General features: G+C 36.8%; 3 protein-coding genes across 4 annotated transcripts; 2 read left to right on the forward strand and 1 right to left on the reverse strand.

Moving 5' to 3' along the window:
- Positions 1-1958: 1958 nt before the first annotated feature.
- Positions 1959-8624, reverse strand: LOC115920240 (zinc metalloproteinase nas-39-like). Its single transcript, XM_030975586.1, has 3 exons — positions 8181-8624; positions 2573-2944; positions 1959-2111 (listed from the first exon to the last, which is right to left on the reverse strand). The coding sequence occupies exons 1-3, from the start codon at positions 8248-8250 to the stop codon at positions 2023-2025; spliced, it is 531 nt and encodes a 176-aa protein (XP_030831446.1). The 5' UTR covers positions 8251-8624; the 3' UTR covers positions 1959-2022.
- Positions 8625-19374: 10750 nt separating this feature from the next.
- On the forward strand, positions 19375-20911 carry LOC115920413 (CUB and sushi domain-containing protein 2-like). The gene is made up of 3 exons (XM_030976176.1): positions 19375-19387; positions 19492-19863; positions 20505-20911. Exons 1-3 carry the CDS (start codon positions 19375-19377, stop codon positions 20882-20884), a joined length of 765 nt encoding a protein of 254 aa, XP_030832036.1. The 3' UTR covers positions 20885-20911.
- Positions 20912-21608: 697 nt separating this feature from the next.
- LOC105445593 (adhesion G protein-coupled receptor L3-like) lies at positions 21609-26066 on the forward strand. 2 transcript variants are annotated; one of them, XR_004062351.1, is made up of 2 exons: positions 21609-23953; positions 24950-26066. XR_004062351.1 is itself a non-coding variant. In XM_030975955.1 (2 exons), the coding sequence occupies exons 1-2, from the start codon at positions 23807-23809 to the stop codon at positions 25220-25222; spliced, it is 420 nt and encodes a 139-aa protein (XP_030831815.1). In that variant the 5' UTR covers positions 23804-23806; the 3' UTR covers positions 25223-26066. The 2 variants fall into 2 exon arrangements, 1 of the variants encoding a protein (XP_030831815.1); XM_030975955.1 differs by having other exon boundaries at positions 23804-23953.
- The last annotated feature ends 642 nt before the right edge of the window (positions 26067-26708 follow it).

The following is a 26708-nucleotide window of genomic DNA, read 5'->3' on the forward strand; positions in this document are numbered from 1 at the left end:
TGTTTCCAGGGTTATCTTCGACATAACAGGACTGACTAGCTAATATTACTATGTCCTTGCAATCGTCTCGGCTAGGATTTTGAAGTTGATGTATGATGTCTCTCTGGATTATATCAAGAGATGGGTTCATGTCATCCGTGTAAATTAAATTGAATGTTATAGTATTATTAACCACGTCTGTTGAAGACCTTACTAGACAAGGTAGTGGAAGTATTAAAGATGTTGTAATATTGTCTATGGTCACCTCCCTGAAACAAAACATCTCTTCTAAACACTCTACAGTTCCGTTACTTTGTTTGACTCCAACATTTTTGGAATGACAGACGGGCCAATCAGATGATATCGGAGCGCAGTTACCATTGTCATCCAATTCAAATCCTTCAATACATTGTCTTATTAGGTCAGCGTAGTCAAAATGAAAAACTTCAAGGATGCTGAATGTTGTGCCCTTCCGTTCATCGATACACATCATGGAACCTCCACTGCAATTACTGCATGCAGGATGCTTACCTACAACACCTTCACTAATGAATGGTTTGTAATAATACTGACACTCGCGGGCTATCTCTTCATTTGTCCCGTTTGGACAACTTCCAGTTGTATTCACGAGGCAAAGTCGAGGTTTCGGAATAGTTTGAACAATATGCATATCTATATCAGATCCGCTGATATTCATCGAAACGTTGGACTGTAATGTGGGCATTGGTGTCATGCATGCAAGAGTATACTCATATCCCCACCAACATTGTTGGTCTGCTGAAATGACAACAGCTGTCAAAGAACTTTCAGTATACCCATGGCAAGTAGCACAACCCAGGTTTCTAAAGTATATGTTGTTGTAGATATAAAGAACATCTATAGTTGCATTGGGAGAAACCTCTTCACAGTTTCGTTTGACATCCTCCTCTAAAGACCATCCTGATGGGCACCTAGCAATCATCCTGTAACCATGTCCGAGCTCTGGGTAGAAGAGTGGAAGAAAAGTATCAACGATACATTCCCATACGCCAATGTCTAATAGCGTCTTTTTTGATAGAGCCTCGTTTGAAAGAGTCTCATTTGATCCTGTCTCGTTTGACCGAGTCCCGTTGGAAATTAGTACAGGATAGTCTGGACAGCAATCACCGAAGAATTGACACATATCATCGCATCTACATAAAGTTTCCTCGCCATCAAAGCATGATTCGTTAAAGCATGTGTTATCTGCATACTGATATGAATCCATGTTTTCTGTGGAAATAAGAGGTTATTATTAGAAGATATCATAATCATTAATAATAATAATAATAATAATAATAATAAATCACATTTATAATGCGCCTAATACATTGTTTCTAGGCGCAGTGGTGCTGTTGTCCCAGCAGCCATTAAGTGAAGCAATATCCTTACACGAAATAAAGCCGGGACGACAGCACCACAAGTACACAAGTCATTCATACGATTTATCGTGTATGAAGAAAATTTCATACTGTTTTAATAGAGGTTTATTGCTTATCATCAAAATGTTGTCTGGTTAATCACAATGGACAAACAAAGACCGGATCTGTAACTGACTCCTAGTCTTATTGCTTTGGTGGTACTGAAACTTTAAGATAACATTACTTGTTGTAAAGATAATGAAGATAATGAGAATTAATAAAGAAATGAAATGCAATACTAGTCGATAAATTTGGTCGATATTCACCACTTTACAGATTGACATATTCTATGTAGATCTAATCATAGCAATGAAAGGAATATTTGATTAATATGAAATACACATATAATAGGCAATCTGAGTAGGCTAATGTATGATATATCAGTCTGGGCCTTTTACTTTGTATTATGGCCTATGTATTTAGTTGACAACTAGCTTAGTACGGTTTTATGAATATGAGCAAAATTCAAGCTGACTGAAATGAACATGTTTCTTCATGGTAAACTATTCGTTATGATCCATCAGATGTGACTGTCACACCGGATCAGAGAATCCGAAGCATTTTTCATCTGATATTTTATCCAAGATATCCCAATGTATCCTTTTTATAAATTCATTATCAATATTCTATTTTTACCTGCAGATGAACTGATAAAAGTGTTGTCACGTGATGAAGAAGAAGCCGTCATATTGTCTGAAATACAAACAGAAAATAATATTACCATACCGAAATTTAAGACTATTAACATTCTTGTATATACGATTGGATTATATAATGTACTCTTCCTCCCATCCAAATATCCCAGAGTTACTCTCAAAAATATATTGATTGGTTTCAAGCACTCTGCTGCCTATTTAATGGTTAAAATTACCTTTCTGATTTAAAGCAATTTGAAGGAAGGAAACCAAAAAGTCATTTGGCGGGCGGTATCTGAATTTTGACGAAAAATTCACATTTCTAGAAAGTTCATTTTCTGCTATTTTATATTGCATCAAATGAAAGAGAAGGATCTAAGCTTTACAAATATGTGTCATTTATTAATTATTATTGTGATTAAGTTATGATAAAACATCGATAGTTCTCGGTTTCGTTTTTTCTGGGCCGCACTGTATAAAGCTATTAATGAAAGCTGCTGCGGATAGTTTATGAATTACCTGTATAGTTTCCTGGAGTATAAACTTCGATGTTCATCCTAAACCCAAGCTCTGTATTTGAAACGTCTGACTTAAAAGCCAGCCACATCTCTTTGCTGTTAGAGACTATGATACCAGGTAGAGAAGAACCTGAGAGAGTAGCCAATAATGATGCTGTATCATCTGGATCAAGACCAGAACCAATCCTCAAGATATCTAAGAAGTCTTCCAGATCAAAGGTGCTAAAAACTGCCATGATCTGGTAGTCTGCTGGTCCAGAAACAAGCCATTGAGTGTTGACGTTATTTGGATAGTTGTTTGGGTAGTTTGGTGAAACGATCGTCAAAGACTCGCCAAAACCAAAAGTATCAACTTCTGTTCCGTTGCTAAGATCTAGAAATATATGTTGAAGATTCGTGTGGTTTGAGATTGGCAAACAGTATACCAGGCGCGGATCCAGGATTTCTTAGGGGGAGAGGCCCAAATTTGAAATTATGCGAGCCAAATATTGGTACGTAATGGTGACCAGCAGTGACGTAATTAGGGGTGGGAGGGGCAAGTTTTCCCCCTCCCTCCTCCGCGAAGCGCTGAAGCTTTGACATTTCAATAAATTATTAGAGAAAGAAGACGATTCGTTGTACCATTCCCTAAAATAATCCTCGTCTGAATTATGTTTTCCTCCATCCCGCGAGAAGCGCGAAAGCTTTTACGTTTCATTAAATCATTAGAGAAAGTAGACGATTCGTTGTGTCGTTATCGACTCTTAATCTTCGTCTAAATTAAGTTTTCCCCCAAGCTTTTACGTTTCATTTAATCAATAGAGAAAGAAGACGATTCGTTGTACCGTTCTCGACTCTTAATCCTTGTCTAAATTCAGTTTTTTCCCCCGACTCCCGCGGAAGCTTCGACGTTTCATTAAAATATTAGAGAATGAAAACGATTCGTTGTACCGTTCTCGACTCTTAATCCTTGTCTAAATTCTGTTTTCCCCCTCCCGCGCGAAGCGCGGAAGCTTTTACGTTTCATTAAATCATTAGAGAAAGAAGACGATTCGTTGTACCGTTATGACTTTTAATCCGCGTCTAATTTCAGTCCCCCCCTCACCACGCGAAGCGCGGAAGCTTTTACGTTCCATTAAATCATTAGCGAAAGAAGACGATTTGTTGTACCGTTATGACTTTTAATCCTCGTCTAATTTCAGTTTCCCACCCCCCCCCCCCCCCCACCCGCGCGAAGCGCGGAAGCTTTTACGTTTCATTAAATCATTAGAGAAAGAAGACGATTCGTTGTACCATTATGACTTTTAATCCTCGTCTAATTTCAGTTCCCCCCCCCCTCCCGCGCGAATCGCGGAAGCTTTTACGTTTCATTAAACCATTAGAGAAAGAAGACGATTCGTTGTACCGTTATGACTTTTAATCCTCGTCTAATTTCAGTTCCCCCCCCCCCCCTTCCCGCGCGAAGCGCGGAAGCTTTTACGTTTCATTAAATCATTAGAGAAAGAAGACGATTCGTCGTAGCGTTCTCGACTCTTAATCTTTGTCTAAATTCCCCTCCTTCCGCGCAAAGCGCGGAAGCTTCGACGTTTCATTAAATTATTATAGAAAGAAGACGATTCGTCGTACCGTTCTCGAAAATTATCCTCGTCTGAATTCATTTCCCCCTCCCCCGCGCGAAGCGCAGAAGCTTTGACGTTTCATTAATTCATTAGGGATTTTAGGCGTTTGAATTATATTTCTCCAAGCCCCCCCCTATCAGTACGTCAGTGGGCCCTCCCCCCCCCTCCCCCCTATCAGTACGTCAGTGGGCCCTCCCCCCCCCCCCCCCCCCCCCCCTCCGATCTACACCTTGTTGGCGGGAAAATTGCAACTGATATCCCTTACCTTTCTTCATTCTCTTTTTTTTTCTTTCCTTTTCTCTCCTCTTTCCCTTTCCTTCCTTCTCTCTTTTTTTAGCGGGGACGGGGGGGGGGGGGGGGAGGCTAGGGCCTTTTGCCCCCCCCCCCCGATCCACAACTTGTTGGCGGGAAAATTGCAACTGATATCCCCCTATTCTTTTCTTTTCTTCTTCTTCTTTTGTCCTTCCCTTTATCTCCTCTTTTTCTTTTGTCTCTCACTTTCCTTCCTTCTCTTTTATTTTTTGATTGGGGGAAGGGGGCAGGCAACAGCCTTGGAGGCAAGTCCTTTTGCCCCGCCCCCCCCCCCCCCCGATCTCCTTCTTCCCTCTTTTCTTTTCTTCTTCCTCTTCTTTTTTCCTCTTTCTCTCCTCTTTCCCTTTCCCTTCTTTTCCTTCTCTCTCTCTCCTTTTTTTTTTTTTTTGCGGGTGGAGGGGTCAAGGCCCGCTCGCCCCCCCCCTGGATTCGTGCCTGCAGTATACAAATAAACACTGTTTTTGGAGGTTCTGGTTGAAACTATGAGCAATAGTACTATTAATTTTAAATATTACCATTTAAGTTACCGAGGCCCATAGTTTATACCAGTACCTCGAAAAGAAGACAGGGTGTATTTGTGTTGTACCCTGCATAAAATGTTTATTTAAAATATTTCACTTTTGATTTCAAACAAAGTTCAACTTCCAAATAGGGCTTTTTCAGAGCAACCTTAAATAATTCAAATAATAAAAATAGTTCTGGTCATAGGAAGAGCTCTTAACCAATCATAAACCAATAATTTTTAAATACAAGATATATTAATTTGTTGATACCTGCATACTAAGGAGCTTGTTTAGAAATATCAGGATGTTTAATACATTCATTTTTGCGATTCACTCCCCCCTCCTTCCCACCAACAGACCTGTAAGCCTAATATGATCCACCGCAAGTTTATGAAAGTGTATAATGGTTTAGTAGTTGCTTGAAATGTGAAATCCATAGTTCGTTTCAGATCAAGACCACCTCACTTTGATGTTTCAATTGACCTGATTGCATGCTAGTCGCCATGACTTTAGTCAACTTAATAACACTCTATACTTTCAGTTGGTATCAATAATTCAAAGATTTGTGTTTGTATTTTGACAAGCATATCCTATAATATGTGGTCAGGACGGTTAATAAAATCTCAGGGACAGAATTGACAAAACTTCAATTTTTGCATTGGAGTATTATGCATCAACAGCATTTATTTAAAATGTTGCCGCGAATTCGATAAATGGCACCTATTCTAAAATGCTAATTTATACAAATGTATGCAAAAATACAATAATACATTCTCACGTCCTGAAATATAAAATCCGGTGTATCAATATTGTTATATCCCGATGGTTTGATGGAGTTACATTTCTTGATCTTTCCGGGTTTTTTAAATAATGTTGCTAGTGTATACATCACGAAACAAAATTTTAATAGTGTATTTAAAAAAAATGAATATGTCAGCTTTCGAATATGTTAGAAAAAGCGAGATCAGTCATTTAAAATGAAATATGAATTTTAAATTCAATAATCTAAGCAATTATAAACAATTTTTAGTGTTTGAATGTAAATTGGACCAAAAAGTAATTGAAAATGATATTTACTATAATTTATCCATATTTACTAATCAAATCCCATTTCAATCGTTCATAAGAAAAAATGACAATACCAACACCTCTAGTTTGAAGTGAAATTTTCTTCTGCGATATTTTGATTTATATTACGGCCAACTTATTTTTTCAATAAGTTTATTAATCAACTTTATATATGAAGCACGTCATTATTTTTCCCGTTTTCGTTACATCGTGAAATACAAATGCCCTCGCCTTGAATATGTAAGTTGTACTTGATTAATGAGATAGGTCAGGTAATTTCAAAATATTTGTTGATTTCAAAAAAGGAGGCAAAAAAGGTAGGATGGGAACTTGGAGATGTTAAGCATTTCTTTGTTTATTTTGTTTTCTCTTTCGATTTATGAAGTTTACATTCAATAATATCATTTTATTTTCAATTGCAGCAAAGACATTTAAAAAAAATCAACGACAGGGTAGTGTTTCGATACCCTATTGTACTTCCCAGAAAAAGCATGCTCAGATCACATTATATGTCATTGTAATGTTTGCACAATTTAACGCATAAGGCTGTTATTAAGTGATTTTAAATGATTTATTGAAAGTTGTAGCGATCGTGTTCATAACAAAACACAGGAGCTAACAGGGATGAACATTTGTCAAAATCGAGAATGACGGATCCGAAGTGATATGACGTCTTTGCAAACCGTATATGAAGAATCTCATGCTTCACAGTTTAATGAGGATAAATTTATCTTCATTACCACAGTTCAATAAAAAAAAATTTATCCTCATTTACATGTAGCTGTTAAATGAAGATAAATTAATCATCATTAAACTGTGTTAACGTAGATAAATTTTCCTCATTTAGCTGTTAAATGAAGATAAATTTATCCTTATTAAGCTGCGATAAAGAAGATGAATTTACCCTCGTAATATTAATAGATTTGTACACAGTCGTATGTATTTGTATTCAGTGGTACATATTAAATTGTATATTACATTTGCATTTCTTGTTTTCATTTGTTTCAATTATATGTCCAGAGTGACCGCCATTCTTTTATGTTCAAATGGTAATTAAGTGAAGAGACTGGAGAGCGTGTGTAGAACAGAGATCGATAGTCAGATGTGTGGGTTGTAGTGTGTGGAGATGTGAAAGAAAAATCAAGGAATCAGTTTGATGAAATTTTGAGGAAAAGTGAACAAAAATTCGTTCATTTTGAAAATATATACTGTTGTGAGTGGAGAGTGGAAACAACTGGCCACCTACCCGTTTCACTGTGTCAACACCTTGTTTATTCTTTTGATCAAATGATCTTTCCCTTTCATGACATAATCATTAACTACTTAAACGCAGTTTTGGAGCAAGTAATATACAAGCAGAGCTTTTTAACATGCCTTTTTTTTAACAAAAATATTATCTTTATGGTCAGATCATGAGAACTGTTAAGTTAGTAATGTTCAATTATATTTACCGAGATCTACTTAGAATATTATTGTTACCAGAAGGTATTTTTGTTATGCTCTCTATGTTATGCACTAGTATTTGGAAGGCACAAAAAATAACTTGAATAGAATCCTCACTCTCTTTCTAAGTAACTTTTGCTGAGACTGTACCTCAAGGGGACAAGAAAGAATCCTTCCTTCAGTTCGGTTATCTATACTTCATGTGAATTAGGTAAACTTTCGAGCCAACTTTTGAAATAGGTGGCTCTTAAATAATGGTGCATAATATGGTCTGGTGGTATAGTTTATTATGAAGATATGAATATTATGTATAGCAATAAATAAATAACAACACAAAATACTAAGATTAAGTGTAAAAGATTAGCCCTAAAAAAATGAACAAAAAGGAAAATATACAAGAATAACTGAAATGCAGAATTACGGAGGAGAGGGGGGGGGGGTGGACTTTTATAAGTATTCACAGGCGTTTTATGACAAGCTATCCAGATATCGTAAGCGTTGATAATGTTATAATTATATCCCGATACCTTACATCAAGTCACGGATCTGTATTTTATGACAATAATGACAAAAAGCCGCAATATGATAACATATTTACTGAAATATTTAAGAGTAACGAGTTAAGTAGCTCGAAGCTTCTAAATCTAAATCTATACTTAATCTACATCAAGATATGAGTACTCACCAGACTGACTCAATAATAAAATGGAAACAATCCAAATAGAACGTGCGATGCTCGATGAAAAAGAATTCATTTTGACTCATCAGCGTAAACAAGAAATAATCATTTAATTTCACTGGTATTCAAATAATTCTTGATCTCAACGAAATGCAGCTTTATTCACGACCAGTAAAGATTACTCCACACCGTCTTAACATGTGACCTACAACTGATATAAATGGTAGTTTGGTTTGATAATTACGGATGGTTGTCTGCCTGATTCTAAGGTTGTCCATACCAGATTATATCTATTGGAGTTACGAAACGTCCAATAGGACTTTTAGGGTTTCGGCGGAAGGGGGGAGGGGGATGCCCGATACGAAGGATCTTTTAGTTTAATTTAGTCAGGAAGATAACTTTCCCCTTCAAATTGGCAAAGTTCTTGATTTAATCGTGACTTCTTTACATAAACACGGCAGGAAGGATATTAATCTGGAATTATAAAACTCGGTATGAGCGTATCCTAAACCAACCAATCCGAGCAGAATGTCTGTGTTACGTAACAGGTACCACTACAGTAGTATCTAATTACTCATAACTAAGCGATGTACGTAGGCACCTAGAGTATGCTAGGGAGCAGAGGGGTGCATTAACATGTTGCAGCCGTATATCACCACCAGCAACATTCTCCCACAAACAAAGAAAAGAGTAACCACATTTTTTTTTTAAAGGTAGTACAAAGTTTTGGTATGGGATCATGAATTTGGTTCAGCTGAAAATTATTGGAAGCATATGCGATTTTACAATATTTCAGTGATCGTTGTCGCGGTTGAATTCGGGTCTAAAATGATGAAATTGTACACAATAAACTTTTTATGTTGTATAGCGCCCTCACAAGGCCGACATTACTTTAGGTCTAAAACTATGTTTCTTGACTGCAATCAACCGACTTGTCATTTCCGTTTCGAAATTATATATCAAAACTTCATATTCTGATATTTTCATGGTCTCAGCGCTACCATGTGATGGCCTTAGGCGCTATTTGAAATATTTGAAATTTACCGGGAGCACCGGTAATTTTTTTATTATTCAATTTCTCGAAAGCAGAAGTGTTTCAGGGGCTACATTTTCTAGTGCTTATAAAACATCCACAGGGGCATCTAAATATATCAAAATTGTAAAGAATTACTATCCATCCTATTTTCCAAACATTTCCCAAAACTTTGCATTACCTTTAACAGAGCGTCTTTTCACTTAAAAACTCGCTCCCAGCATGAACTTTACACACTTTGTGTTAGGTCCATGCTCACTTCATCCTTACAGCACCCTGTATTGATACATGGGGTAACCTCATACTCCAAGCACCCTCGGCTCTCAGGGCTAGCAAAGTGTAATGCTATCCTGTCGTTATATCGTAAACTACTTTATGAATATAATTACAAAGGAAATAACGACAAGATACGGTTACATCCTCGTTGAGATCGACCGAGGTTGGCCCTTCATTTATTTATAACGTTGCATCTTCCTTCTAAAGGCCCGGTCACACAGAGGGGGACGCATGGGGGACGCACGGCCAGCGCATTGGAAATTTTGCAATTTGGGCCAGTGCGTTGTCGTTCGCTAGGCGTGCGTCATCATTCGTTACTCGTTTGTCGAGCGCGCTGGACCCACGCTATGCATTCGTCGTCATTCGCTGTGTGCGTAGGGATTTTTTGAGCATGCTCAAAAGTGTGCGCGGAGCTCGACGCATAAATGTACACGCCAAATGCACGCCAGACATGCGTGGAACGCGCTAGATCAGCGCCAGACATACGCGAAGCACACGCCCTGTATACACAAGCGCGCTAGCTACACGCTGTGCATTTTGTGTCAGCTCGCTAGCTTTTCCAAAATCATGACAAAAGTTGGGCACACGGCCTTTTCCGATTTCCAATGCGCCGGCCGTGCGTCGTCTATGTGTGACCACCTCTGTTGAGAACGCGGTGCATGCGTGGACCATTCGTCCAGCTCGCTAGCAACACGCTCTGCATTCGTGGAAGTTGTTACCATGTGCGTTCTGTGTACGGTTTGTATGCGCACTGCATGCGCCCTGTATGCGCTCAGCGCGCTAGCAACACGCTATGCATTTGGTGTCAGCTCGCTGTAGCTTCGACAAAAGTTGGGTGCACGACAACGCACTGGCGAAAATCGCAATTTTTCAATGCGCTGGCCGTGCGTTCTCCATGCGTCCCCTCTGTGTGACCGGGCCTTAAGCACTGGTGTTGTTTTGTTCGTTTGTTAATTTTCAATTGCACCTTGAGTCTTTGATTTCAAGTGTATTTGGCGCGTTGCAAATCTCATATATCATTATTGATTTATTGATTGATTAATTTATTATTATTATTATTATTATTATTGTTACTAATGTTGTTTTCATTGTTATCATTATTATCATTATTACCATTATTATTATCATTATTATCATTACTGTCATTATTCTTAATATTGTTATCATTAATATTATTATTATTATCATCATTATCACTGATATGGGGTTAAGACACACTTAATTGTCATTATTCCATTCCATTGTTACCACCCTAAAACGGATCCCTATAACCATGCACACCATTTCCCAAGGTTCCCAATACAGCCACCCACATACATTTGGTTTGGGGACGATTTATTAACACATTACATTGGATTTCAGCGAAGTATGTGGAATATTGAGTCTGGCGTTGATGAGACTAATGATGAGATTGATGATAATGTGCGATTGGTGACAAATATAAGGATTTGTTTTTATACCCTTTCACGTTTGGGAGCGTGGTTCAACAAACTCTCCTAGCAATCTTGCAGTGCCTATAAATCACTGAGAAGAGATTCAACTCACCCGTGATGTTATGAAAAGACCGTAGATGCTACCTATGGCAAACACATATTATCATTTTTTGACGCTTAAGGATTCTCACTTATACGACAAAAATAATAATCTCTCTGAAAAAACGATATAGTCCTAGAAGGACAGACTGGTTTTAATGAAAATAATACGTGAAGATAAACACATACAAAAATATTATAAAGTTCTAAAAACAAATTACAAAATATGAAAACTATCTGCAACTTGGTATCGAGAAAACACACTGACCAAAATCAGAGTATGCAATAGTTACCTATAATGATTGAGAAAAAATAAGAAAATATAACGAATTGATAGGTTACGCCCACCTTGTAAAGGAAGCATAAACAATGTACTTCGTAGCGAAATATACATACTAAAAGATCTCATCTTTAAAATATTTATTTAGATTGATTCATGAAAAAGGCATAGTGTATTCCAAATAAGCGATGACAGCTAACGAAAAGACGTTAAATTTGTTTTTTAATGTGGAATGCACGAGAAAAGAAATGCGTTAAATTAACAAAAGATGTTGATGTTGATGATAATAATGACAATTATGATGACGGATGATGATAATTATGATTTCAATATTGACAATGTGCAATAATAATAGTATTAACAATTATCATTATTATGATGATCATCATAATCATCATCATCACCATTATCACATCGTTTCTTCTCATGGATTTAGTTCGATGTTATACGAAGATGATACCCAAATTTACGTGACTTACTCCGGAAGCGGTCAGCAGGCAGCCACTATGAAAGTTGATAACTGTCTTGATGGACATAGTTTCATGGGCTCATACGAACATGTTAAAGATCGATGCTGGCAAGATTGAGCTTTTTCATTTATCATCATTGTTTAGCTCATCGTTCACCTGTTTCTGTAGTAGTTAATGGTCTCAAGCAGGAGCGAGGAACCTGGGTGTATATGGGTCATCAACTGCAACTTCAAGATCATCTCAACATGACATGCCGTTCAGCAATCTGTGCAATTAGAAAAATTGGACAAATAAGAAATTTACTTGATAAGAAAACCACTGAGAAATGAATTCATGCATTCGTTTCCTCTATGATTAATTGCTGTAATGCTCTATTGTTTGGTTTAGCCAAGAAAGATATCAGAATATTGCAAATTGTGCAAAACAGTGCTGCAAGAATTGTTGAACGAGCAAGGGGGAGGGTTCCAGTAACACCCATGTTAACTCACCTTCATTGGCTACTTGTAAAAGAAAAAAATGTTTATAAAGTTCTTATGTTGTGTTGCAAGGTAATGATTCACAAATCCCCGACTTATCTTCTTGATATTATTTCATCGTACATACCCGGTAGAAATCTCCGTTCCTCAACAAAGAATTTCCTGACTGTCCCTACTAGCACTTTTAACGGCAGCGCCTGTCTTGTGGAACCAACTTCCTGACCAGCTTCGAGTTGCTAATTGGGAGCACTTACGGCTTTGGAAGAGCCCTGAAAACTTATTTGTTTTCGAGGGTTTCCTAGAACTGCTTTGTCCTTTTGCTGGTTAGTTCGACATAATGGGTGTCTGTTTGTTAAATTTGTTTTATGTAATGTCAACTAGTTTTATTTAGGTGTAATTATAGGTGAATTGGTTTACTTTCCCATAAATATTTTTTTGTTATTTGCTTATCTATTTGCGCCTTCTTTCTTGTAGTAAAAGTTCTTTAATCATTATTTATGTTCCTACGGATAAATTATAATGTTTGAACATTGTCAAATATGTTGTCAAATTGAATGGAAGAAAATAAAGGTTCATTTGAATTGAATTGAATTGAATTTATTATGTTGTTTATATATTAAGATTTTTCATGATTGTAAAGCGCAGAGAGAAATTCCAATTTGTTATGCGCTTAATAAATATTCTCTATTATCATTATTAATATTATTATTATTATCATCACCATCATCCAATATTTTTTTTTTTTTTTGTAACCTTTTCAGGGAACTTTATTTTACATTTCTACAACGTTCACAATAATGTATATACATATACAAATTGAAATATTATCTTAGCATATCAACCAAAGCTTTTACCCGTTTTCCATTAACCTTTGCTCTTGTTTTAGAATTTAAATGTGGCATCAGTTCATACTTCAAATCAATTAATAGAGTTCTACCATTTATTTTGCTTTTTGTTTTTAAATATTAAACGTAGTCAACCATAATCATTTTTAATTTTCCATTTATATAGGTTATATTTTGACGGTCAAAACACATGCAAAAGTTCAAAATTAAACTGTTTGATTCTTTTATCTCGTATAGTAATGAACTTAAATACCAATACCGGATTCCAAATAAAATCGGAGGGCAGTGCTAATCGTTGCTGCCAAACATTGTATACAAAAGACTCTTCTTTTTTTCTGCATAGAAAATAGGTAGAACTGATGAAAGTCTGTGTTTGTAGACTATCTGTGAGGAAAGTGATGTTTACATTAACCCATACATATAGCATCCGGGGTTAAAACCATTTAACTTCCACCCAGTAGCCTGCCTACATCATTATTGTAACCCCCAGTATGACTTCCCTCCACACGAACCTCCACACGGACGTACCTCTCATCAAAAACTCATGACTCTATTACAGAAATACAAACGATGTTATTACTTCACTGCACAAAATATTGAAGTCAGAATAATCATCTGCTCAGAAGTCATTGCGTTAGAAAGTGATTCGTTTAAAAAAGTAACTGTTGAGAGGATTTCAGTACCTCGATGGACAAAAGCCTTGTGATACCCACGGATCGAACTACGTACAATTCATCCTTCAGTCAAACCAGGTAGAGTCTCGCCGCGCCAAGGCAGTCAGATGACGCAAAGTTCATCGCAGTGATCTCTGTGTATTCATTGCCAAGGTATCTTCTCGATACAAATCTACTTTGTTAGTTGAAATGTCAAGTCAGATGAATATAATGGATCTTTCTTCTTCACTGGTCCTCATACTAGTTTTTATTGTGTCAGTGGATTACACAGCAAGTCAGTCTGGTGAGTATCGGCTTCTAATCTTTATTATCATATCCAATTATTGATCAGAAATTACTTCATTAATATTTGCAGGTGTTGCAATAGTATTGTGATTTCATGTCAAAATTTCCGAAAAGTAACAATCATTTTAATTTGGAAAATAATGCTTCTTCAGTTAAATTCACTTGAGATATGAAGATATATTGGAAGAAAAAATGATATTAGTTCATGATATTGGTTCCAAATAATACGACCCGGGTCCGGTCCAGGGGGCGGTCTCATTCCCAGTATAAATGGGTAAGAAGAATTTAGGGCGCCCCAGCGTTAGGGCGGTCCTAGGGGTGCGTCCACGGGCACCTCCATCGTTAACGACCGCAGTGATTTAGGCCGGTCTACATACGGTGAACGCCCTAAATTTTGGCCGCAGTATAAATAGGGTAAAGCATTATACAGCTATAGCAGAATGAAACACATCTTGCTCACAGGTTGAAGTACAATTAGGAAAAGGATTTTCCCACATTTTCACCTCGTCATCACTATATTTTTCAAATCCGTATACTAATAACAAAATCAAAACAAAGTTCAGAAAAAATGAGAATAAGAACAATACCATTTAACAGTTAAAACAGCATAATTATGTCAGTATCGAACTTGAATTTAGTAAGTATGTTGGTGTTATAAGTATGGGAAGTTCTGAATTTTAAGTAACAAATGGCAGTTTAGATCTTTGTGAAAGTTATTTGATTTCATCATTACAGAATTTACCAGAAGAACTTTTCTCCATATATTTATGTACTATAGTACATAAATATATGGAGGAAAGTTCTTCCAGTGCTAGGATGTGAATAACTATCCCTAAAGTTTAATATTTCCTTCGTGACCATGTTCCTAACCTTCTTTTACATGAGGCATGTTGGAGGTGGTATGATTCTACGACACATACTCTGGCAATAATTACTCTCCAGACCATCATTTTATTACACTAACTGATTTCTATAACCTCTGGACCAACCGAGTCCTAACCCTAAGTCCCTTATTGAAAAAATCATTGCATTTTTCCCCTTTTTCTTATGAAGCCACCATAAAGTCAAGCGTCGCTTATAATGGTTGTCCCCTGCACTTTTCCACAGATAGTTAGGATAATACTTTACTCTCATAATAATATATTGTAGAAATATAACTTTACTCTCATAATAATATATTGTAGAAATATCAAGTTCATTATAAAACGTAAAATGTAAATCATATTTTGAATACTTTTATATACCTAACGTGTACATTTTCTTTGTTATTCAGTTATTGTATTTGGAAAAAAGCATAAATAAAATAAAATAAAATAAAATCAAGATATTTTATCGTCAAATTGCTGGTAAATTTGAAGATTTCCCAAAAATATTCTACTCAACCCCAATGCGATATGGCAAAGATCGAGCGAAGGGGATACGAGGTTCATATATGTTCTTGTAGGTAAAACTCAAAAGCGGAAATTGAAAACCGTTCGTATTATATGAATTGAAATCAATCTAAAATATCGTTTAACTTAAAAAACCGCTCGTATTATATGAATCGCAAAACAAATACTGGCAAATTATTATTCAATAAAATCTGAGAATGTATACTGTTATCTAGATCTATTATGAATAAAAAATTTGTCAAAATACTTTCATAAATTGGGGTAAAAAATATATATTCCAACTATATGAGCGACAGTGAATAATATTGGTTCGCCCATAAGCTTCAGAACATTTCTCAATGGTTGTATATTGCTAAATTAATCTTAAATGTAAAGAAAACCAATTATGTAATTTTCCGAACAAAAACATTAGAACTGATGATATTGAAGTAAAAATTAATGTAAATGTTGTACAGTGTTGTAATTCATTGCCATTTTTAGGTATTCAAGTTGATCGTAAGATGTCATTGCACACTCATATTGAAATAATTTGGATTAAACTCTCGAAAGTAGTTGGTATTTTACATAAATTAAAACATCTCTCTGATAAGATTTTTTAATGATATACAATGCATTGTTTTATCACAATTAAATTTTTTAAATAATGTTTTGGCGAATTCAAGTGATTATTGTATGAATAGGTTATATAAATTACAAAAGAAGGCAATACTTCTCTGGATCCCATTATCATGCCAATACAAAACCTATTTTTGTCCGCTTTAAATGCTTTAATATATTTGAATTGAATGATTATAATAATATTGCTAATATTTTTTGTTTTTATGTCATAAAGTTATTATCCCCCCTAGTCTTTCAAACAAAGTTCGTTTGAAATACATTCATATGGAACTAGGCAATCATCACATTTTCATATACCACTAAAAAAAAAAAAAAAAATTCTTTAAAGGACCAATTTTATGGAATGAATTACCTCCTAATATTAAAGCAAGCCTGACTTTATTAAACAGAGATACAATGTATATATATATATATATGCAATCAGGTGTTATATGCTAGGTGTTAGTTGTTAGGTGTAAGGTGTAATAGTTAAAGGTAACATTATTTATTGTGTCGTAAGGGACCAGCACCAAATGGGACTTTAATATTCTTTCTTGCCGGTTTCCTCATTCGTATATATAATTGTATTCTGTATTTATCTTTCGTTATGTTGTTTGTATGTTCTTTACTTATCTGTAAATATCAATGTTATAATTATGTTTGTTTTTATATGACGAATGGAATAAAATGAAATGAAATAAAATGTAATAACACTACATTCATTCAGTACTGCTGTGTGCTTATCAAGATAATGGTGAGAGAATGAAAAGCATGCATACAGGTGAGTAATATTGAATAAAACAAAGTTATATCAAAACTGATGCTCTATCTGAACTTGCTAATACATTTTCGTTTTTCAGGAGGGGGAAAAGAGTCGAACGGGTCTTTACATCATATTTTGATCGTTTCATAACTCATAAATCTCATTTGAGTTAGGTCCACCCTGTTTCAATGATTATTTTATATCGACATGTCTCACTAGCTATGTGGAAAATATCAACTGCTGATTATGCGTATATGATCCTGATATATGACATGTTTGAATGAAGGATCTGAAAACCTTCGAAGTATTGTTTTAACAAATATATATATATATATATATAACATTCTTTCAGTCATTAACTTTCGTTTCACATGCCTTCATTATTAAACCCACTTTCGTTCTAGGGTGTTCCTTCGTACGCAATTTCGTGTATGTACATAATATGTAAATGTAATATGATATATTTGGCAAAGGAGACTTTTAACCCTTTTTTCTTGTTCAAATACAAAACCAAATCTAGATTGTTGGTACCAGCTGAAAATATAAAGTGGTTTGAAGTTTCATTAAAGTCATGGCGATCATAGTACTTCAAGAGTAACCCGAAGTGAAAATCATACTCAATTGCTCGTGATCTGAACTATGGATTTCATATTTCAAGCAACTAATATCATTACACACTAATGACCGACTTAAAGAGGAGTGAAGAATCAAGAAATTTTACAGACCTTCGGGGGGGGGGGGAGTCTCTGAACCCTATATATATTTTTAGACCAACTCCTCAGTATGCACTAATCAAACTTGGCGCCCCTCCTGCACCCACTTTTGGCCAATCCCGGAATTGCTTCAGGGAAGATAGAACAAAAAGTGAAGGGAGAACATTGGGATGGGGGAACCCCCCTCCCTCCTCCTCCCGGTTTGTTGAGCTTTCAATGATCGTCATTGGATATATCCCTATGTCATTGCTATATACAGTGCGTCACAGAAAAAACGGAACCGAGAATTATCACTCTTGAAGTCTAACAATCTCCATGATCGCCATGACTTTAATGAAACTTCAAACCACAATACATTTTCAGCTGGTACCAACAATCTAGATTTGGTTTAATATTCATGAAAAAGGGGTTCAAAGTCACTTGTGCCAAATATATCATATTACATGTACGAAATTGCGTATGATGGAACACTCTGGAACGAAAGTGGATTTAATAATGAAGGCATGTGAAACAAAAGTTAGTTAATGTTATATATATTTTTTAAACAACAATACTTCAAAAGCTATTAGATCATTCATTCAAACATGTCATATATCAGGTAAACATCGATAATTCTCGGTTTCGTTTTTTCTGGGACGCACTGTATAGTGCTTGCTCGTAGGTATGGAATGAAATCCATGAATGTATTGCTGTTTCGGTTAATTACCTTTTGATTTACAACCAGTTCGTCTACTACCTAACTTGTCTATTCCCATATGGTCTAGTTTCCACATAGTCTAATAATTATGTCGTCTAGTTATCACTTGGCTTAAAGACCATTTAGACTAATAGTCATTTGATCTATTTTCCATTTGGTCTAATGTCCAATAAGTCTACTAAACTTTTGGTTTTATTACCCTGCTTTTAGCCAAGCTGCCATACGGCACTAAAAGTATTCAAGGAATAAATTCCTACCAACTACCTAATCTACTGCGCCTGGGTGTATAATAGCAATGTAGATTAATGTCTTGCCGGAGGAGAGTTACGTGCCTCGAACCGCTAGTCATGCGATCCATAGTCCGGTGACATTATCCACTAGACCACGACACCTCTACATGTAGCTGCGTTGTAAATTCATAAACTCATATTGCTGACATGCTAGGCATACCGGGGATGACATCTCATCGAAGATCATCTCATCGAAGACCATCTCGTCCAAGATCATCTCTGCCAAGATCATCTCATCGAAGATCATCTCGGCCAAGATCATCTCGGCCAAGATCATCTCATCGAAGATCATCTCGGTCAAGATCATCTCGGCCAAGATCATCTCATCGAAGATCATCTCATCGAAGATCATCTCGGCCAGGATCATCTCCACCAAGATCATCTCGGCCAAAATCATCTTATCGAAAACCATCTCAGCCAAGATCATCTCGGCCAAGATCATCTCATCGAAGATCGTCTCGGCCAAGATCATCTCATCGAAGATCATCTCAGCCAAGTTCATCTCGGCCAAGAACATCTTATCAAAGACTATCTCAGCCAAGATCATCTCATCGAAGATCATCTCGGCCAAGATCATCTCATCGAAGACCATCTCGGCCAAGATCATCTCATCGAAGATCATCTCGGCCAAGATCAATTCATCGAAGATCATCTCGGCCAACATCATCTCGGCCAACATCATCCTCATCGAAGATCATCTCGGCCAAGATCATCTCATCGAAGATCATCTCGGCCAAGATCATCTCATCGAAGACCATCTCGGCCAAGATTATTTTGGCCAAGATCATCTCATCAAAGATCTTCATTTTTCTATATCGAGAGTATAAAGCTCTGTTTGCCGAATTTTCGCACAACCATCTAGGGCCTTATATCTGTGGATGTGCGTGAGGGGTACGTGGGTGTGTATATACAGTCACTCTCCATGACTCGATATCTAGGAAATACTCCATCAAACAACATAAATGTTTAATGTCTAATAATTTCTTTTTTTTTAGAATCTGACAACGGAACAGAAGTTGGTTTGGTCGGTTATGGTGAATCTTTGACGATCGTTTCAACAAACTATCCAGACAACTATCCAAATAACATCAACACTCAATGGCTTGTTTCTGGACCAGCAGACGACCAGATCATGGCAGTTTTTAGCACTTTTGATCTGGAATACAACCATGACTTCTTGAGGGTTGGTTCTGGTCTTGATCCAGATGATACAGCATCATTATTGGCTACTCTCTCAGGTTCTTCTCTACCTGATATCATAGTCTCTAACAACAATGAGATGTGGCTGGTTTTTACCTCAGACGGTTCAAATACAGAGCTTGGGTTTAGGGTTAACATCGAAGTTTCTATTGCAAGAAACTATACAGGTAATTGATCAACGAAAATTGTGAAACTTCAATTGTTCGAGAAAACCACTTGAATTAGATATTTGCTTATGATGTAATAATTAATTAATTACAATTTCCTTTTACTGATTTACCATTTACTTGCCCATAGCTTTAACCAGAACCTCTCAAGACAGTGCATATTTGTTTATTATATCCTGCATCAAAAATGTTTTAGTTTTTGATTGTTACAAAGTGTGTCACATGATAAAAAATAATCACATTATTTTGTAAATAGTATTTTAACTAAAAGTACTGTTTCCGCTAGTAAAACTTTACACAGTACTCATGTCGCAGTGCGTTAAGTATTAAAGTGACTTTAACTTTGACAAAGGGAGTAATATTTGGGATTACTATTCAAGAGTTTAATTATTTTTTTAAAATGTTGATGCAGAATGTAAAAAAAATAAAACCTTTCTTCTTTTCCAGGTACTGGTCATTACTATGGGCCGAAGTGACTCAAATAATACCATTTGCTTCAGGGCTGCGCACCTCAGCAAAATTAATAGTACTTTTGGAGTCACCTCTTGCTCATAGTTTCAACCAGAACCTCCCAAAACAGTGTTTATTCGTATACTGTTTACCAAACTCAAACCACACGAATCTTCAACATATATTTCTAGATCTTGGCAACGGAACAGAAGTTGTTACCTTTGGTTTTGGCGAGTCTTTGACGATCGTTTCACCAAATTACCCAAACAACTATCCAAATAACGTCAACACTCAATGGCTTGTTTCTGGACCAGCAGACTACCAGATCATGGCAGTTTTTAGCACCTTTGATCTGGAATTCTACTCTGATATCTTGAGGATTGGGTCTGGTCTTGATCCAGATGATACAGCATCATTATTGGCTACTCTCTCAGGTTCTTCTCTACCTGATATCATAGTCTCTAACAACAATGAGATGTGGCTGGTTTTTACCTCAGATGTTTCAGTTACAGAGCCTGGGTTTAGGGTAAACTTCGAAGTTTATACTCCAAGAAACTATATAGGTAATTGATGAACTATCTGTCTCGGCTTTTATTTTCGGTTACAGCGCTGGGGTTTTGGGTTTGACATCAAGGTTTTCACTCAGGCAAAATTTACAGGGGATTGATCAATGAAAATTGTGGAACGTCAATTGTTCGAAAAAACAACTTAATTAAGAAACATGCTTATGAGATGTAATGATTGTAATTAGTGAAAGGAATACTAACAACCAGAATTTTGATGCAATTAAGCCTTCTGGTCAGAATAACATCCAAATCGGTTTCAAATCGTAGACAATCGCACAAGTCTAAACTTACTGCAATTCTGTGTCCTCCTCCAAGGAATCATGAAACGATTTTATATTGAGATTGATATTTCATTAAATAAATATTTGGAACCCTGATCATTACTATTTTATATATGTCTGAATATTCATATCAAATGCTATTGTAAATTCTTCCAAAACCTAAGGTTTTTCACTGTGAAAGATGTTCTTTTTTGAATATTTCCAGTATTTGCCTTTTTTCCTAATATTATCTGGCGGTAATACCGGTAAATTTACCGCCCAACCATTACTTTAATACCCTGTTCTGTGTCTTCTGAATTGTTTAGTTTTTATTGAATGAATAAAGATTCACAATACATTAATATGATTGATACCGATACATGTACCTTGAAACTTTTCCACAGAGTTTTTCTTCGCGGATACCTGTGTTGAGGAGTTCTGCTATGGTGGCGAGGAAACGACTGTATGTAGGTGCGATGACATGTGCCAATTCTTTGGTGATTGCTGTCCAGACTACCCTCTACCAATCTTTAACGAGACTCCATCAAACGAGACTCTACTGAACGAGACAGAATCAAACGAGACTCCATCAAACGAGACTCTATCAGCCGAGACTATATCAAACGAGACTCTATCAAATGAGACTCTATCGAACGAGACTCTATCAAACAAGACTCTATCAAACGAGACCCTACCAAACGAGACTCTATCAAACGAGACTGTATTAGACCTTGACGTATGGGAATGTATCGTTGATTCTTTCCTTCCACTATTCTACCCATTTCTTGGACATGGTTACAGGATGATTGCTAGGTGCCCATCAGGATGGTCTTTAGAGGAGGATGTCAAACGAAATTGTGAAGAGGTTCCTCCCAATGCAACTATAGATGTTCTTTATATCTACAACAACATATACTTTAGAAACCTGGGTTGTGCTACTTGCCATGGGTATACTGAAAGTTCTTTGACAGCTGTTGTCATTTCAGCAGACCAACAATGTTGGTGGGGATATGAGTATACCCTTGCCTGCATGACACCAATGCCCGCATTACAGTCCAACGTTTCGATGATTATCAGCGGATCTGATATCATGCCTACTGTTCAAACTATTCCGAAACCTCGACTTTGCCTCGTGAATACAACTGGAAGTTGTCCAAATGGGACAAATGAAGAGATAGCCAGCGAGTGTCAGTATTATTACAAACCATTCATTATTGAAGGCGTTGTAAGGAAGCATCCTGCATGCAGTAATTGCAACGGAGGTCCCTTGGTCATATGCCAACCAATGATAACTGATCATGTGGATGCACGGAATTTACCAATGTATGAGTATGACGAACCAATGCATAACGAAGGAATAATTGATATTTTTATAATGCCCGAACCCATCAGGCCCCTAGTAGTACAATGCATAGAAGGATTTGAAATGGATGACAATGGTAACTGCGCTCCCATATCATCCGATTGGCCCGTCTGTCAATCCAAATATTTTGGAGTCAAACAAAGTAACGGAACTGTAGAGTGTTTAGAAGAGATGGTTTGTTTCAGGGAGGTGACCATGGATAACATTACAATATCGGCAATAGTTCCCCCACCTTGTCTAGTTAGGTCTTCAACAGACGTGGTTAATGATACTATAACATTTAGTGTGATTTACAGAGATGACATGAACCCATCTCTTGATATAATCCAGAGAGACATCATACATCAACTTCAAACTCCTAGCCGTGACGGTTGCAAGGACATAGTAATATCAACTAGTCAATCCTGTTATGTCGAAGAAAATCCTGAAAACATTACATATCGTTGTCCCGAGGAAATGTTTGCTGGATATTATTTAGATCTTACGCCTTCTCTTATCAACAATGAGTCTCTTATTTACTTCAATGGAACTTATATTCGACCAACATGGTGGAGTAATATCACCAACATGCAGTTCAGCAGTGACAACGTCTCATCAGAGTATCAGTTTGTTATGTGTGGGACCGAGATTGCCCTCCAAACATGCTCTTTCTTCACGGTTTCCAATGATTCCATTGAATGGGACTATCAAGGAAACCAGTCTGTTATTCTGTATCAAGGTCAGATGTACGACATAGAGGACATTCTGATTCATCCCGATGGTTCCATAAGCATCTGCTATATTGATCAGGTCACACCCATTAGTAGAAGGACATTGATAATCCTAGGACATGTTCTCTTTGCCACATCATCAATTTGTCTCTTTGCTACATTGATAACTTACGTTGCCTTCTCTACCTTGAGGAATCGTCAAGGTGTATCCATAATGAATTTCATTGTTGCGTTGTTCCTTGGACAAATCTTCCTTCAGTACATTCGTCTTTTAGTCTCCCAGTTGGGAATACCTTGCATAGTCGTTGCTGCGATGTCACATTTCTTCTTCCTTGCTTCGTTTTTTTGGACGACTATCCTTGCTTGGGACCTGAGTCGGAGCTTCGCAGCAAGTAAGATGAAATCGTTTTCATCTAGCACATTTGGTCGTAAGATGGTGTTTTTTCTTGTTATTGGATGGGGCACCCCTCTCGTCTTTGTCTCGATCACTTTGTTACTTCAGTTCGGAGGATTTAAAATGGTCCTTTTTTGGAATACGACAGTAATACATGCTGGCTTGCCAAACTATCTAGCATAGTAATGTTCTTTATTCCAATGACTCTTTGTCTTCTATCTAATCTCGTGTTTTTTGTCATCACGATACATGGAGTTCATTCTATCAAGAAAACAACATCTATGCTAAAATCTGGCCAGGACTCTCAATTGAAACAATGGACGGTTGAGCTCAGAATATATGTCAAGGTAGGTTCCAAACAAGAGTGTTGTTTCCTCAATGCTAAAATTCTAAAATTAATAGCGAATTGTGAATCGATTACTGGAAGTGGATCTACTTGCTACTCCGCGACGTTTCATCAGTCCATCCTGGCTTCTTCTGGTGGTCTGATCCTATCGGGGGGGGGGGGGGCGTTTGGGAAAACAAAAGTTCGGGGGGATTCATAACACGTTCTCGCAGGTTGCAAGTAATGGCCATTGTTCAGTGTGTTAAAATGAAAATTAACCTTCGTTTTGGCAAGTTTTAAACACCTTGGTAATATGTGGTTACCAACATTATTGATCACCTGTTTAAAGTTTTGAAAGCATTTTAAGTGTGTTCTTTAAGATGGTATTGCGTGTTGCACTACTAATGCATCTGGCATCTTTGTTTATCAAAAAAACTGTGTTAATTATTTCATATTACCATAACCGTGAAAACAATATACATGTCGTACATTATGTATAAGTATAATTCGTCGCTGTTTTCACGAAGTGACGGTAGTGAAAAAAAATTGCATTCACATTGCGTTACGATTTTCCTCACTACCGTCACTTCGTGAAAACAAGGACGAATTATAATGATTCTCTCTGTTTGTGGGTGTGTGCGTGCGTGTGTGTGCGTGTGTGTGTGTGTGTGTGCGTGTGTGTGTTGGTCTGTGTGTGTGTGTGTGTGTCTCTCTCTCTCTCTTTCTCTCCTTCCACCATCCCAATCTGTCTCTATGTGTTATTATCTGTTATCTTTCTCTCTCTCTCTCTCTCTCCTCCCCCCCCCCCCCCCCCCCTCTGTCTTTCTCTCTTCACCCTCCCAATCCGTCTCTGTCCTATTATCTGTTCTCTCTGTTTCCTGACCACCTTCTAATTTATTTTCTGTTTGGTCCTTCTCTTCAAATAATTCTCACTACAACTAAGTGTCGCACTTTTGAAGCACAAGTATAGCTGAACTGTTTCCTTTCATCTCTCCTCCTTCTCGTCATTTGTAAATAGATCTCAGCTCTTCTTGGATTCGCCTGGTTATTTGGGTTCTTAGCTATGGTCATCAGAGTCCCCTTCATGGACTATCTCTTCATCATCGTCATCAGTCTCCAAGGCGTCTTCATTTTCATTTCATTCGGTGCCAACAAACGAGTCAAGAAACTCTGGCGAACATTTTCGCAGAACTCAACGCTGTGGACGACTCTTTCTCGAAGAGAGCATTCAAGCGGTCGTAGTAATACTGGAACACAGGATGGACGCACACAATGTAGTGAGAAACATTAGACACTATAAATATAAATGGAAGGAAGAAAGCGCAGATACTTACCATAAGTTGCTAGAAGGGAAGGGGTAGTAAAACTCCGGCTGCAGTTCCCACTCGTCAACAGAGAGAGAGAGCCTTGAATGGGTGGGTGAGGGGTAGAGAGGTCTATTAAGAGCCATTAAATCACTAAGCTGCGACTGTTAGCGCAACACTCGAACGGCATTCGCAAGGGAGTTTCCCAATTATCTCGAAACTTTCGTGGGGTTCTATAGTTCTCAATTACCTCGCGTGACTAGCCGGTCCTTCCTCTCGTGTTGCTGGAATTTTAAACTAAATTTTCTCTCAAAATAGTCACAGAGTCGTCGCGTATGTCTCGAACCCTTCTCAATAGGTCATTTTCGTAATGTGTATGCATGTGCATTAGTAAAGCGCCTAGATACGAATAAATGTATCTCAATAGTCACGTTTCAAATTGCATTTATTCGTTCTTGCTAGGTAAGACAAACATGACTAGCCCTACCTACCAACATGTTATATATGTTATTTGCATTCTGACTAATGAATTAACAATGGATGCCCCCCTCCACAAATTTTATTTTTCGTTATAGAAAGTGATAGTGGGATGGAAAGGTACACTAAATTATATATTTTTTTACTAATATTTTACAAATTGTTACTACCCTTGTATATAAATTGAAATATAATTGATTTTTTGTTGTTGCCTAAATACAACTTGGCAATGCTATTTTATCGTATCAAAAAATGTTTTAATATTTAGAAAACACGTATTAAAGTTATACCCCTTAACAAAAAAGTCTAAATAAATTTAAATTTGTTAACTATATTTTCACTATATCTTATTAAATGATATTATATTTATATCATATTTCAGCATATATTTTATCATATTTATATCGCGGTTAAAATTATTTGATATTTCTTTCTTCTCCCGCAAAAAAGGGAGCTGATGTAAAGTGGATAAAACGTTCAGTTTGTACAAAGTACCTGCGTTTTCAGACGGACATGAACATTATATTTGTCATGTTATTAGATATGTATGTGATGTTCCCAAAATAGATTAAGGTTCTGTTGGTGAATAAATGTTTTTCTTTATTTATCTAGTCTGATTATGAAATATGAATTAAAATTTACCTTTATAATGTGAACTGTATGCAGTAGTGGCGTGAACATACAATGTTAGATCAATAACTAGATCTACTAGACCTAAAAGTGTTGTTGAGGTGAAATATAGCAGATAATCATTACTGACTACTGTGGCCGGTGGGCTAACTATCATCGCCTCGGTGATCTCGGGAGCTACACTTTTTTTTAGTTTGTTAGCTTCCTCGAGATTACTTCTGCGATGATAGTATGTTCCATCGCCAGCGAAGTGGGTATTATTCTTTGTTTAATAATATATGATTGTATGTATATTATACGATATTATACAAAATCTGCGATTTACTCAAACTCTGTTTTTTGGCTAGCCTTGTCGGGAATCTTGCA

Source organism: Strongylocentrotus purpuratus, unplaced genomic scaffold (assembly GCF_000002235.5).
Source record: "Strongylocentrotus purpuratus isolate Spur 01 unplaced genomic scaffold, Spur_5.0 spur5_scaffold_8, whole genome shotgun sequence".
In the NCBI taxonomy this organism is placed as follows: Eukaryota; Metazoa; Echinodermata; class Echinoidea; order Camarodonta; family Strongylocentrotidae; genus Strongylocentrotus; species Strongylocentrotus purpuratus.